General features: G+C 40.0%; 1 protein-coding gene across 1 annotated transcript in view; it reads left to right on the top strand.

Annotated features, from left to right (window-relative positions):
* The window catches only part of SHPK (sedoheptulokinase), a 151,869-nt gene that overhangs the window by 20,924 nt on the left and 117,561 nt on the right, over nucleotides 1–13,384 (top strand). Inside the window, exon 5 of the mRNA XM_053706096.1 lies at nucleotides 3,067–3,242. Within this exon, the coding sequence (XP_053562071.1) occupies nucleotides 3,067–3,242 (176 nt within the window). The remainder of the gene's footprint in view (nucleotides 1–3,066; nucleotides 3,243–13,384) is intronic.

The following is a 13,384-nucleotide window of genomic DNA, read 5'->3' as shown; positions in this document are numbered from 1 at the left end:
CTTAATTGCTTCAATACTATACATATATCAAATATCTTTAACATCCATTTAATGTGCAGACTGTTACATTTTTTTAGATTTTCATAATCCTATCTGGTAGGGCATTTGTGAACGTCCCTCATAAGCTTTGAACTCAGTACCTCCACAAGAGAGATTTATTTGCAGTTTCACTTGCCTCAGTTACTTTAATCTACTCTTACAGTCACAAAAAACACCTCTTGTGGGATTTTTTTTTTTTGAGTGAATTTCTAAGAGTCAGCTTCAACCCATTCAGGCTATCATTTTACTGGGAGCATAGTTTGATCCGAAAAAGGCTCTAGTTTCTGTTTCCCCCACAGAAAAGGATGATTTTGATAAGTTACTTAAAAAAATCTTCACGTTTTCTGTCTGACAGCTCGAGCCTGGATACAAATATTGGTGAAATGGACAAGATGGAGGATGGGCCCTTTTCAGATCCATTTTCAAAAGTGTTGCCTAAGGCATTTGGGAATCATTCAGCACATTCATTTTCCGGTGGAATTGAGAAAATGTCTACTTTTGATGTTATTAGAAAGAGAACCTCTCTCTGGGGTTTTCTTTGGTGAAGCTAGATTAGATAATAATACAGACAGATTTCAGCAAGCTCGGTTGGGCAACTGTATGCCAGGGGAGATACGCTCAAGGGTCCTGGCATAGAAGTCTTCAGTCTCTTCCTGCAGATATATTAGAAATAAAAGCAGTCTTATCAGGCACTACTTCACTTTAAAAAAAAAAACAACTTCAGGGAAATTCAGTAAAAATTATGACAGACAACTGGACAGCTGGGTCCTACATTAATTTTCATGGAGGAACAAGGAGTCTTCTAATTCTCAAAGAGGTGTCGCCCATTTTCATTCTGCACAAAAATATCTGAAGGGGTTTTCTGCCTCTCACCTTCCCGGTCCACAGAATATTCAGGCAGATTTTTTGAGCCGATTTTCAGACAGAGTGGCGGTTGAACAGAAACCATTTTAAGATGATTGTCAACAGATGGGGATTGTCAGAGATAGATCTGAGGACTTCCTGTCGCAATCAGCAGTTGTCTGCTATCTCTGCCATTTCTGGGTTTAAATGGGCACAGAAGCCTCTGGTTCTTTAGTTCTTTCAGGCCTTGGCTCATATCCAACCTTATTCCAAATCTGCTATTCCAACGTGGGACCTTCCTTTGGTTTTGAAGCCTTGATGGAGATACCCTTGAACCCATTAGGGAGATCTCACTTTGGTTCCTTAAGTTGAAAACTATTTTCGTGGTTGCCATTTCTTACACAAGAAAAGTCTGTGAGCTACAAGCCATTTCTGTTAAGGAGTCTTTTCTTGATTTCCAAAAAGATTGTTGTTTTGCGCACAGTTCCTGAGTTTTTACCAAAGGTTGTTTCTAATATTCATATGTCTCAAGACATTGTGTTCTTATTTTTTTGTCTGGAAATGCAAGATTCAGTAGGAAAGCCGCACTGCCGGCTGGATGTGTGGTAAACTGTCTCCACACATATGTATCAAGAATTCATTCTTTTAGGAAAACAGATTGTTTTGTTTGTAGTACCAATAGTTTTACAACAAAGTCAAGCTCCTGTAAAATCCACTTTGGCCATTTGGCAGTCCAGACAATTTCATGGGCCTTTAAACAGAAAAACGAACCAGTTCCAGTTGGGCTTATGGCGCATTCAGTGTCAACATCATAGGCTTTGGAACCAGATGCTACACCTTTGGAGATATGTCGAGCCTCAGTCTGGAGTTCTTCTCATACCTTTTTATTTTGCACTATATGTTAGATGTGCGACAGTCCTCTTTATCAAAGTTTGGCTGTAAAGGTTTATTTTCTGTGGTTTCCTAAATAATCCCCCCCCCCCCATTTTATTGGTAAGCATTACCAGGGAATACCAAGATAATTAGACATTAACAAACATATATAGGCAATGTTTATGGGGCCTATTTACTATGGTGCAAGCAGACATGATCCGATATAGCGGAGTATGTCCACTGCACATCGATAAATGCAGACAGCATACGCTGTCGGCATTTATCATTGCACCAGCAGTTCTTGTGCAATGATTTCTGTCCGCCGACTCAGAGCAGGCGGACAAGTTATGGAGCTGCTGTCTATAGCGGTCCTTACGGAGCTTGATAAATATGCCCCTATATCTTAGCTAATATCCTTGGGTAATGCTTACCATGCTCCTTTTTTCCTTTTCCACCTTTAGGCTGGACATCACTAGGAAGATGAGTGGAATGGGTCCAAATTAGTTTTATAGGTAATCAGGGGAGTGGTCATTTCTGTCCACGCCACTTTGAGAGAGGGCTTCTCATTGGTAAGCATTACCCTGGGATATGAGCCAAGATATAGAAGTTGCTTATATTTGTTTGTTTATTTCTAGTTATCTGTTTGCCTGTATATAAAAACTAAATAATTACAGAGAACAATTTTAAAATTAACGTATTACTTATCTCTCCTAGCTTCCCCTGGAAGTGTAATTTCTTCTGCTAGGTATATTTACATAGCTTTTTTTATAGCCATTAGTAGCATTGGAATTTTCAGTATTATTGGGGATACCCCAGGCAAAAGTATATATTTCAGTTACCAAAAGAGGTAAATGAGCTAATTGTAAACAATTCAATATTCTCCAGCAGGTAAAATTGGTAATTGGGAACAAAATAAAAGATTTTACAGTACACTGTGCCTTTTTTTTATTTTTGTGTATTTTCTACTTGCTTGTATGGTATCACTTTTACTCAGAACCAGCTTTTAATATCTAGCTGTAATTGGGGCTGTATCTGTACCTTGACATATCTTCATACAGTTGCGGCTGAAGTTCTAAAGTCAGCTTTCGCCATTGTTGTCCCAGCTTTTATTTATTTTGGTTAATGATAGTAAATGTGACACATTCTATGATGATATTTGAAACTTTTTATGAAATACTCTTACCTTTATGCCTCGGCAGCTGTAATCCTCTAATCTGACATTCTATAACCTAATAAGGGATAATATTTTCTATGAATAAATCTGAGGACAATGGTAATAATGCTGACTTGGAAATATTTTCATTTCTATAGACTACAGAAGTTTGGGTTTCCTGTTTCGCTACTTCCTGACGTAGTGGATTCTGGATTTATAGCAGGGAAAACTTCTTTTGAGTGGTGTGGCATTCCACAAGGGGCTGAAGTAGGTGCTGCCCTGGGAGATTTTCAGTGTTCAGTTTATTCTTCTGCAACAGAGAGTACAGATGCAGGTACTGACATAAAGAACTGCTATCTGGTATGGGGCATTATTTCCTTTCTTATTGTAAACGTTAGTCCATGAGTAGGTTCATCCTTCTAGCATGAAGAGCAATATAACACATCAGCACTACTTAAAAGACCCATGCTAGGTTTTTATCTCATTTTAGCCATGGATAGATGCTCTGTTATTTGTTCAATTTTTTTAATATAATTGGTGTAATGCATTGTGTTATGCCCACCCTCAAATGCTTAGCATCTTAAACTATTCACATATTTTGCCATTTTAAAAGTTGCCAGTGAAAGGTGAGTGAAACAAAGAGGTAGAGTGAAATGTCTGATCAGAGTGATTGCATCTGCCTTTTTATAGGTTGCAGTTTGAGAGGCCCCTGTCTCATTTAATTGCCCTGACAGGGCATTTTAACATTTTTTTTTCTTTTGTTTTTAAAAGGGCACGAAACTCAATCTCTTCACGACTCAGATAGAACATACATACAACTCCAATTTACTTCTATTATTAAATGGGATTAATTCTCTTGGTATCCTTTGTTGAAGGAACAGAAATGCACTATTCATAGCTAGCTGAACACATTGGCTGAGACAACGAATATATATATATATATATATATATATCTATATATATATATATATATATGTGTGTGTGTGTGTACCCACCAATCAGCATCTAGCTCCAAGTAGTGCATTGATACTGCTCCTAAGCCTACCTAGGTATGCATTTCAACAAAGGGTACTAAGAGAAGGACGCAAACTTGATAACAGAAGTCAATTTGAAAGTTGTTTAAAATGACGTGCTCTATCTGAATTATGAAGTCAATTTGGGTTTCATGTCCCTTTTAAACATTAGATTGACATTCAGAACTTTACAAGGGTACATTGAAAATATCATAGTGACCAAACCAAATATAAGATAGCAGATGCGGAAAGTATTCAAGTCTTTTAGAATGATCAAGAGACTGCTCTTCACAAAGCTCCCAAACTTTGCAAATACTTCTTGAAAGCTAATTGGCAAATTGGTAATTTCTTGTACTAAAATAGGACAGAAAGCTTCAAGTGGGTTCATTTAAATTCAACTGGATCTTTATGGCTTAGGATCTCCAGAACTATATTTAGTTTATCCATCATGATTTTTTTTCTAAAAGAACTGTGGGTCAATCACAGTCATTAAGAAAAATGTATCTAGTCATTTTTCTACAAAATCTGCCATTAAAGTCTATGGGGATTACCATAGATACAATTAGACTTTAATGGCAGATTTTGTAGAAAAATGACTAGATATGGATGTGACAAGCCATCCTACAAAGAACATAAAATATAAGGAATAAGTGCTTACCTTTCCATTTCATGCTTGCTCAAATAGCCAAGTGTTGAATGTTCTTCTGAGTGAAGGGTGATCCTGAATAGATGAGATACTTAGTAGAAGTTTATTACAAAGATGCATGGCTATTATTGATGATGATTTCTTGTTTCATTTATCTATTTTCTAGATTCTAAGGATCTAGAAGTTTCAGGAATTTATTTTTAAATTTCTATAAACTTGGATTGATTGGATAGATTATAAAACAACTTTCCTGCTTAATTCTATATCTATTTTTAGTAGTTCTCTTGGTTTCTTTTGTTAAAGAGTAATCCTAGGTGAGCTCAGGAGAGTGCATGTCTTTAGCCATCTGGTAGCAGTGTTTGAAAAAATGTTTATAGCAATGTTATATGTTAATACTGCTGCCATACGGCTAGATTTAGAGTTTTGTCGGTAACGACCCGCGTAGCTAACGCTGCCTTTTTTTTGGCGGCACCTTTTAAATACCGCTGGTATTTAGAGTTCACAGAATGGCTGGGTTTTCAGTGCGTTAGGCTCCAAAAAGGGAGCGTACAGCATAATTTACCGCCACTGCAACTCTCGATACCAGCGGTGCTTACGGACACGGCCAGCTTAAAAAACGTGCTTGTGCACGATATCCCCATAGGAAACAATGGGGCAGTTTGAGTTGAAAAAAAACCTAACACCTGCAAAAGAGCAGCGTTAAGCTCCTAACGCAGCCCTATTGTTTCCTATGGGGAAACGGTTCCTAAGTCTGCACCTTACACCCTAACATGTACCCCGAGTCTAAACACCCCTAACCTTACTTATTAACCCCTAATCTGATGACCCCGCTATCGCTGACCCCTGCATATTGTTATTAACCCCTAATCTGCCGCTCCATACACCGCCGCAACCTACATTATACCTATGTACCCCTAATCTGCTGCCCCTAACACCGCCGACCCCTATATTATATTTATTAACCCCTAATCTGCCGCCCCCAACGTCGCCTCCACCTACCTACAATTATTAACCCCTAATCTGCCGACCGGACCACACCGCTACTATAATAAATGTATTAACCCCTAATCCGCCTCACTAACCCTATAATAAATAGTATTAACCCCTAATCTGCCCCCCACGTCGCCTCCACCTACCTACAATTATTAACCCCTAATCTGCCGACCGGACCACACCGCTACTATAATAAATGTATTAACCCCTAAAGCTAAGTCTAACCCTAACACCCCCTAATTTAAATATAATTTAAATCTAACAAAATAAATTAACTCTTATTAAATAAATTATTCATATTTAAAGCTAAATACTTACCTGTAAAATAAACCCTAATATAGCTACAATATAAATTATAATTATATTGTAGCTATTTTAGGATTAATATTTATTTTACAGGCAACTTTGTAATTTATTTTAACCAGGTACAATAGCTATTAAATAGTTAATAACTATTTAATAGCTACCTAGTTAAAATAATTACAAAATTACCTGTAAAATAAATCCTAACCTAAGTTACAATTAAACCTAACACTACACTATCAATAAATTAATTAAATAAACTATCTACAATTACCTACAATTAAACCTAACACTACACTATCAATAAATTAATTAAATACAATACCTACAAATAAATACAATGAAATAAACTAACTAAAGTACAAAAAATAAAAAATATTTACAAACATTAGAAAAATATTACAACAATTTTAAACTAATTACACCTACTCTAAGCCCCCTAATAAAATAACAAAGACCCCCAAAATAAAAAAATGCCCTACCCTATTCTAAAATTTAAAATAGAAAAGCTCTTTTACCTTACCAGCTTTGAAAAGGGCCCTTTGCGGGGCATGCCCCAAAGAATTCAGCTCTTTTGCCTGTAAAAAGAAAACATATAATACCCCCCCCAACATTACAACCCACCACCCACAAACCCCTAATCTAACCCAAACCCCCCTTAAATAAACCTAACACTAAGCCCCTGAAGATCTCCCTACCTTGTCTTCACCACGCCGGGTTCACCGATCGATCCAGAAGAGCCTCCGATGTCTTGATCCAAGCCCAAGCGGGGGGCTGAAGATGTCCATGATCCGACTGAAGTCTTCATCCAAGCGGGAGCTGAAGAGGTCCATGATCGGGCTGAAGTCTTCTATCAAGCAGCATCTTCAATCTTCTTTCTTCCGGATCTATGGTCATCCCGCCGACGCGGAACATCCATCTTCACCGACGACTTCCCGACGAATGACGGTTCCTTTAAGGGACGTCATCCAAGATGGCGTCCCTCGAATTCTGATTGGCTGATAGGATTCTATCAGCCAATTGGAATTAAGGTAGGAAAATTCTGATTGACTGATGGAATCAGCCAATCAGATTCAAGTTCAATCCGATTGGCTGTTCCGATCAGCCAATAGAATGCGAGCTCAATCTGATTGGCTGATCGGATCAGCCAATCGGATTGAACTTGAATCTGATTGGCTGATTCCATCAGCCAATCAGAATTTTCCTACCTTAATTCCGATTGGCTGATAGAATCCTATCAGCCAATAGGAATTCGAGGGACGCCATCTTGGATGACGTCCCTTAAAGGAACCGTCATTCGTCGGGAAGTCGTCGGTGAAGATGGATGTTCCGCGTCGGCGGGATGACCATGGATCCGGAAGAAAGAAGATTGAAGATGCCGCTTGATAGAAGACTTCAGCCCGATCATGGACCTCTTCAGCTCCTGCTTGGATGAAGACTTCAGTCGGATCATGGACATCTTCAGCCCCCCACTTGGGCTTGGATCAAGACATCGGAGGCTCTTCTGGATCGATCGGTGAACCCGGCGTGGTGAAGACCAGGTAGGGAGATCTTCAGGGGCTTAGTGTTAGGTTTATTTAAGGGGGGTTTGGGTTAGATTAGGGGTATGTGGGTGGTGGGTTGTAATGTTGGGGGGGTATTGTATGTTTTTTTTTTTTACAGGCAAAAGAGCTGAATTCTTTGGGGCATGCCCCGCAAAGGGCCCTTTTCAGGGCTGGTAAGGTAAAAGAGCTTTTCTATTTTAATTTTAGAATAGGGTAGGGCATTTTTTTATTTTGGGGGTCTTTGTTATTTTATTAGGGGGCTTAGAGTAGGTGTAATTAGTTTAAAATTGTTGTAATATTTTTCTAATGTTTGTAAATATTTTTTTATTTTTTGTAACTTAGTTCTTTTTTATTTTTTGTACTTTAGTTAGTTTATTTCATTGTATTTATTTGTAGGTATTGTATTTAATTAATTTATTTATAGTGTAGTGTTAGGTTTAATTGTAGATAATTGTAGGTATTTTATTTAATTTATTTATTGATAGTGTAGTGTTAGGTTTAATTGTAACTTAGGTTAGGATTTATTTTACAGGTAATTTTGTAATTATTTTAACTAGGTAGTTATTAAATAGTTATTAACTATTTAATAGCTATTGTACCTGGTTGAAATAAATACAAAGTTGCCTGTAAAATAAATATTATTCCTAAAATAGCTACAATATAATTATAATTTATATTGTAGATATATTAGGGTTTATTTTACAGGTAAGTATTTAGCTTTAAATAGGAATAATTTATTTAATAAGAGTTAATTTATTTCGTTAGATTTAAATTATATTTAACTTAGGGGGGTGTTAGGGTTAGGGTTAGAATTAGCTTTAGGGGTTAAAAATTTTATTATAGTAGCGGTGAGGTACGGTCGGCAGATTAGGGGTTAATGCTTGAAGTTAGGTGGTGGCGATGTTAGGGAGGGCAGATTAGGGGTTAATACTATTTATTATAGGGTTATTGAGGCGGGAGTGAGGCGGATTAGGGGTTAATACATTTATTATAGTAGCGGTGAGGTCCGTTCGGCAGATTAGGGGTTAATAAGTGTAGGTAGGTGGAGGCGACGTTGGGGGCGGCAGATTAGGGGTTAATAAATATTATGTAGGGGCAGCAGATTAGGGGTACATAGGGATAATGTAGGTGGCGGCGGTGTGCGTTCGGCAGATTAGGGGTTAAAAAAATTTAATAGAGTGGCGGCGATGTGGGGGGGCCTCGGTTTAGGGGTACATAGGTAGTTTATGGGTGTTAGTGTACTTTAGAGCACAGTAGTTAAGAGCTTTATAAACCAGCGTTTGCCCAGAAAGCTCTTAACTACTGACTTTTTTTCTGCGGCTGGAGTTTTGTCGTTAGATTTCTAACGCTCACTTCAGCCACGACTCTAAATACCGGCGTTAGAAAGATCCCATTGAAAAGATAGGATACGCAAATGACGTAAGGGGATCTGCGGTATGGAAAAGTTGCGGCTGGAAAGTGAGCGTTAGACCCTTTCCTGACTGACTCTAAATACCAGCGGTAGCCCAAAACCAGTGTTAGGAGCCTCTAACGCTAGTTTTGACGGCTAACACCAAACTCTAAATCTAGGCCATAGACTGCTAAAGACACGTGCACACTCCTAAGCTTATATCAACCTACTTAGGTTTATGCTTCACCAAAGGATGCCAGATAATAAAGCAAATTCAATAATAGAAGTAAACTAGAATTTTTTTTAAATTGCATGCTCTATTTGAATCATGAAAGTTGAATTTCTCCTGTTAAGTGTGGTCAGTCCACGGGTCATCATTACTTCTGGGATATTAACTCCTCCCCAACAGGAAGTGCAAGAGGATCACCCAAGCAGAGCTGCTATATAGCTCCTCCCCTCTACGTCACACCCAGTCATTCTCTTGCACCCAACTAATAGATAGGATGTGTGAGAGGACTGTGGTGATTATACTTAGTTTTTATAACTTCAATCAAAAGTTTGTTATTTTGAAACAGCACCGGAGTGTGTTGTTCCTTCTCAGGGAGAATTTGAAGAAGAATCTACCTGAGTTTTTCTGTATGGTTTTAACCGGAGTAGTTAAGATCATGTTGCTGTTCTCGGCCATCTGAGGAGTGAGGTAAACTTCAGATCAGGGGACAGCGGGCAGGTTCACCTGCAAAGTGGTATGTAGCAGCATATTATTTTCTGAGGAATGGAATTGACTAGAAAATACTGCCAATACCTATATAACGTAAGTTCAGCCTTAAATGCAGTAGTATCAACTGGTATCAGGCTGTCATGTATGTATATTTTCACTTCAGTATTCTGGGGAATGGCATTTCACTGGAATAATACTGTTTACATAAAGCTTTAGCCTATTTTGCAGTGAAAACGGCTTGCAGCAGGTTTTTTATGACATTTCATTTATTGATGTTAAACGTTTTGCTGGCATGTGAAATCGTTTAATTTTCTGAGGTACTGGGTGAAAACTTGTTTGGGCATTAGTTTTATCCACTTGGCGGGCATTTTATTTAATTTAAGACAGTTTACTGATCTCCCTCACTGTTGTGTGTGAGGGGGAGGGGCTTAATTTGGCGCTTTTACTACGCATCAAAAATTCAGTCACAAGTCTGTTTTTCTTCCCTGCATGATCCGGTTCGTCTCTACAGAGCTCAAGGGTCTTCAAAAGTTATTTTGAGGGAGGTAATCACTCACAGCAGACCTGTGAGATTGTGCTTGACTGTGATAAAAAACGTTACATTCTGTACTTTTTTTCTGCTATTAAAAGGGTTAGTTATCCATTGCTAATGGGGGCAATCCTTTGCTAAAATTGTATTTTTACCGGAAAAAATTTGATTTCATAGTTTATCTGTTTTATTGTACTCAACTGTCATAACTTTCTGTGCTTCTTAAAGGCACAGTACGTTTTTTTCATACTATTTGTAAAGTGAATTGAAAAGTATTTCCAAGTTTGCTGGTTTAATTGCTAGTGTGTTAAACATGTCTGACTCAGAGGAATATCTCTGTGCTATATGTGCTAAAGCCAAAGTGGAGCCCAATAGAAATTTATGTACTAATTGTATTGATGCTACTTTAAATAAAAGTCAATCTGTACAAATTGAACATCATTCACCAGACAACGAGAGGAAAGTTATGCCGACTAACTCCCCTCACGTGTCAGTACCTGTATCTCCCGCTCAGGGGGTGCGTGATATTGTAACGCCGGGTACTTCAGGGCGGCCATTACAAATCACATTGCAGGACATGGCTAATGTTATGACTGAAGTTTTGTCTAAATTACCAGAACTTAGAGGGAAGCGTGACCACTCTGGTGTGCGAACAGAGTGCGCTGATAATAATAGGGCCATGTCAGATACTGCGTCACAGTATGCGGAACATGAGGACGGAGAGCTTCAATCTGCAGGTGACGGTTCTGATCCCATTAGAGTGGATTCAGACATTTCCAATTTTAAGTTTAAGCTTGAAAACCTCCGCGTACTGCTAGGGGAGGTATTAGCGGCTCTGAATGATTGTAACACCGTTGCAATCCCAGAGAAAGTATGTCGGCTGGATAGATACTATGCGGTACCGGCGAGTACTGACGTATTTCCTATATCTAAGAGGCTTACAGAGATAATTACTAAGGAGTGGGATAGGCCTGGTGTTCCCTTTTCCCCCCCCCTCCTGTATTTAGAAAAATGTTTCCGATAGACGCCACCACTCGGGACTTATGGCAGACGATCCCTAAGGTGGAGGGAGCAGTTTCTACTCTGGCTAAGCGTACCACTATCCCGGTGGAGGATAGCTGTGCCTTTTCTGATCCAATGGATAAAAAATTAGAGGGTTACCTTAAGAAAATGTTTGTTCAACAAGGTTTTATATTGCAACCCCTTGCATGTATTGCGTCTGTCACGGCCGCAGCAGCTTTTTGGTCCGAGTCTCTGGAAGAGACTCTTGACTCAATAACTATAGAGGAAATTTCAAACAGGCTTAAAACACTTAAGCTAGCTAATTCATTTATTTCAGATGCCGTAGTACATTTAACTAAACTTACGGCTAAGAATTCCGGATTCGCCATTCAGGCACGCAGAGCACTGTGGCTAAAATCCTGGTCAGCTGACGTTACTTCTAAATCTAAGTTACTTAACATACCTTTCAAAGGGCAGACCTTATTTGGGCCCGGTTTGAAAGAAATTATCGCTGACATTACAGGAGGTAAAGGCCACGCCCTGCCTCAAGACAGAGCCAAACCAAGGGCTAGACAGTCTAATTTTCGTTCCTTTCGTAACTTCAAGGCAGGAGCAGCATCAACTTCCTCTGCACCAAAGCAGGAAGGAGCAGTTGCTCGCTACAGACAAGGCTGGAGACCTAACCAGTCCTGGAACAAGGGCAAGCAGGCCAGAAAACCTGCTGCTGCCCCTAAGACAGCATGAATTGAGGGCCCCCGATCCGGAAACGGATCTAGTGGGGGGCAGACTTTCTCTCTTCGCTCAGGCTTGGGCAAGAGATGTCCAGGATCCCTGGGCGTTAGAGATCATATCTCAGGGATATCTTCTGGACTTCAAATCCTCTCCCCCAAAAGGGAGATTTCATCTTTCAAGGTTGTCGACAAACCAGATAAAGAAAGAGGCGTTTCTACGCTGTGTACAAGATCTGTTACTAATGGGAGTAATCCATCCGGTTCCTCGGTCGGAACACGGACAGGGGTTTTACTCAAATCTGTTTGTGGTTCCCAAGAAAGAAGGAACCTTCAGACCAATCTTGGATTTAAAGATCCTAAACAAATTCCTAAGAGTTCCATCGTTCAAAATGGAAACTATTCGGACAATTCTACCCATGATCCAAAAAGGTCAGTACATGACCACAGTGGATTTAAAGGATGCTTACCTTCACATACCGATTCACAGAGATCATTACCGGTATCTAAGGTTTGCCTTCCTAGACAGGCATTACCAGTTTGTAGCTCTTCCATTCGGGTTGGCTACGGCTCCAAGAATCTTCACAAAGGTTCTGGGGGCTCTTCTGGCGGTGTTAAGACCGCGAGGAATTTCGGTAGCTCCGTACCTAGACGACATTCTGATACAAGCTTCAAGCTTTCAAACTGCCAAGTCTCATACAGAGTTAGTACTGGCATTTCTAAGATCGCATGGGTGGAAGGTAAACGAAAAGAAGAGTTCTCTCTTTCCACTCACAAGAGTTCCCTTCTTGGGGACTCTTATAGATTCTGTAGAAATGAAGATCTACCTGACAGAAGACAGGTTGACAAAACTTCAAAACGCTTGCCGTGTCCTTCATTCCATTCAACACCCGTCAGTGGCTCAATGCATGGAGGTGATCGGCTTAATGGTAGCGGCAATGGACATAGTACCCTTTGCACGCCTACACCTCAGACCACTGCAATTGTGCATGCTAAGTCAGTGGAATGGGGATTACTCAGATTTGTCCCCTACTCTGAATCTGGATCAAGAGACCAGAAATTCTCTTCTGTGGTGGCTTTCTCGGCCACATCTGTCCAGGGGGATGCCATTCAGCAGGCCAGATTGGACGATTGTAACAACAGACGCCAGCCTGCTAGGTTGGGGCACTGTCTGGAATTCCCTGAAGGCTCAGGGATCATGGACTCAGGAGGAGAGTCTCCTGCCAATAAACATTCTGGAATTGAGAGCAGTTCTCAATGCCCTTCTGGCTTGGCCCCAGTTAACAACTCGGGAGTTCATCAGATTTCAGTCGGACAACATCACGACTGTAGCTTACATCAATCATCAAGGAGGGACAAGAAGCTCCCTAGCGATGATGGAAGTATCAAAGATAATTCGCTGGGCAGAGTCTCACTCTTGCCACCTCTCAGCAATCCACATTCCGGGAGTGGAGAACTGGGAGGCGGATTTCCTAAGTCGTCAGACTTTTCATCCGGGGGAGTGGGAACTTCATCCGGAGGTCTTTGCCCAAATACTTCGACGTTGGGGCAAACCAGAAATAGATCTCATGGCGTCTCGACAGAACGCCAAGCTTCCTCGTTACGGGTCC

Source organism: Bombina bombina, chromosome 3 (assembly GCF_027579735.1).
Source record: "Bombina bombina isolate aBomBom1 chromosome 3, aBomBom1.pri, whole genome shotgun sequence".
NCBI classification, from domain to species: domain Eukaryota; kingdom Metazoa; phylum Chordata; class Amphibia; order Anura; family Bombinatoridae; genus Bombina; species Bombina bombina.
Note: the sequence above shows the minus strand (reverse complement) of the source record. Positions and strands in the feature narration are given on the sequence as shown.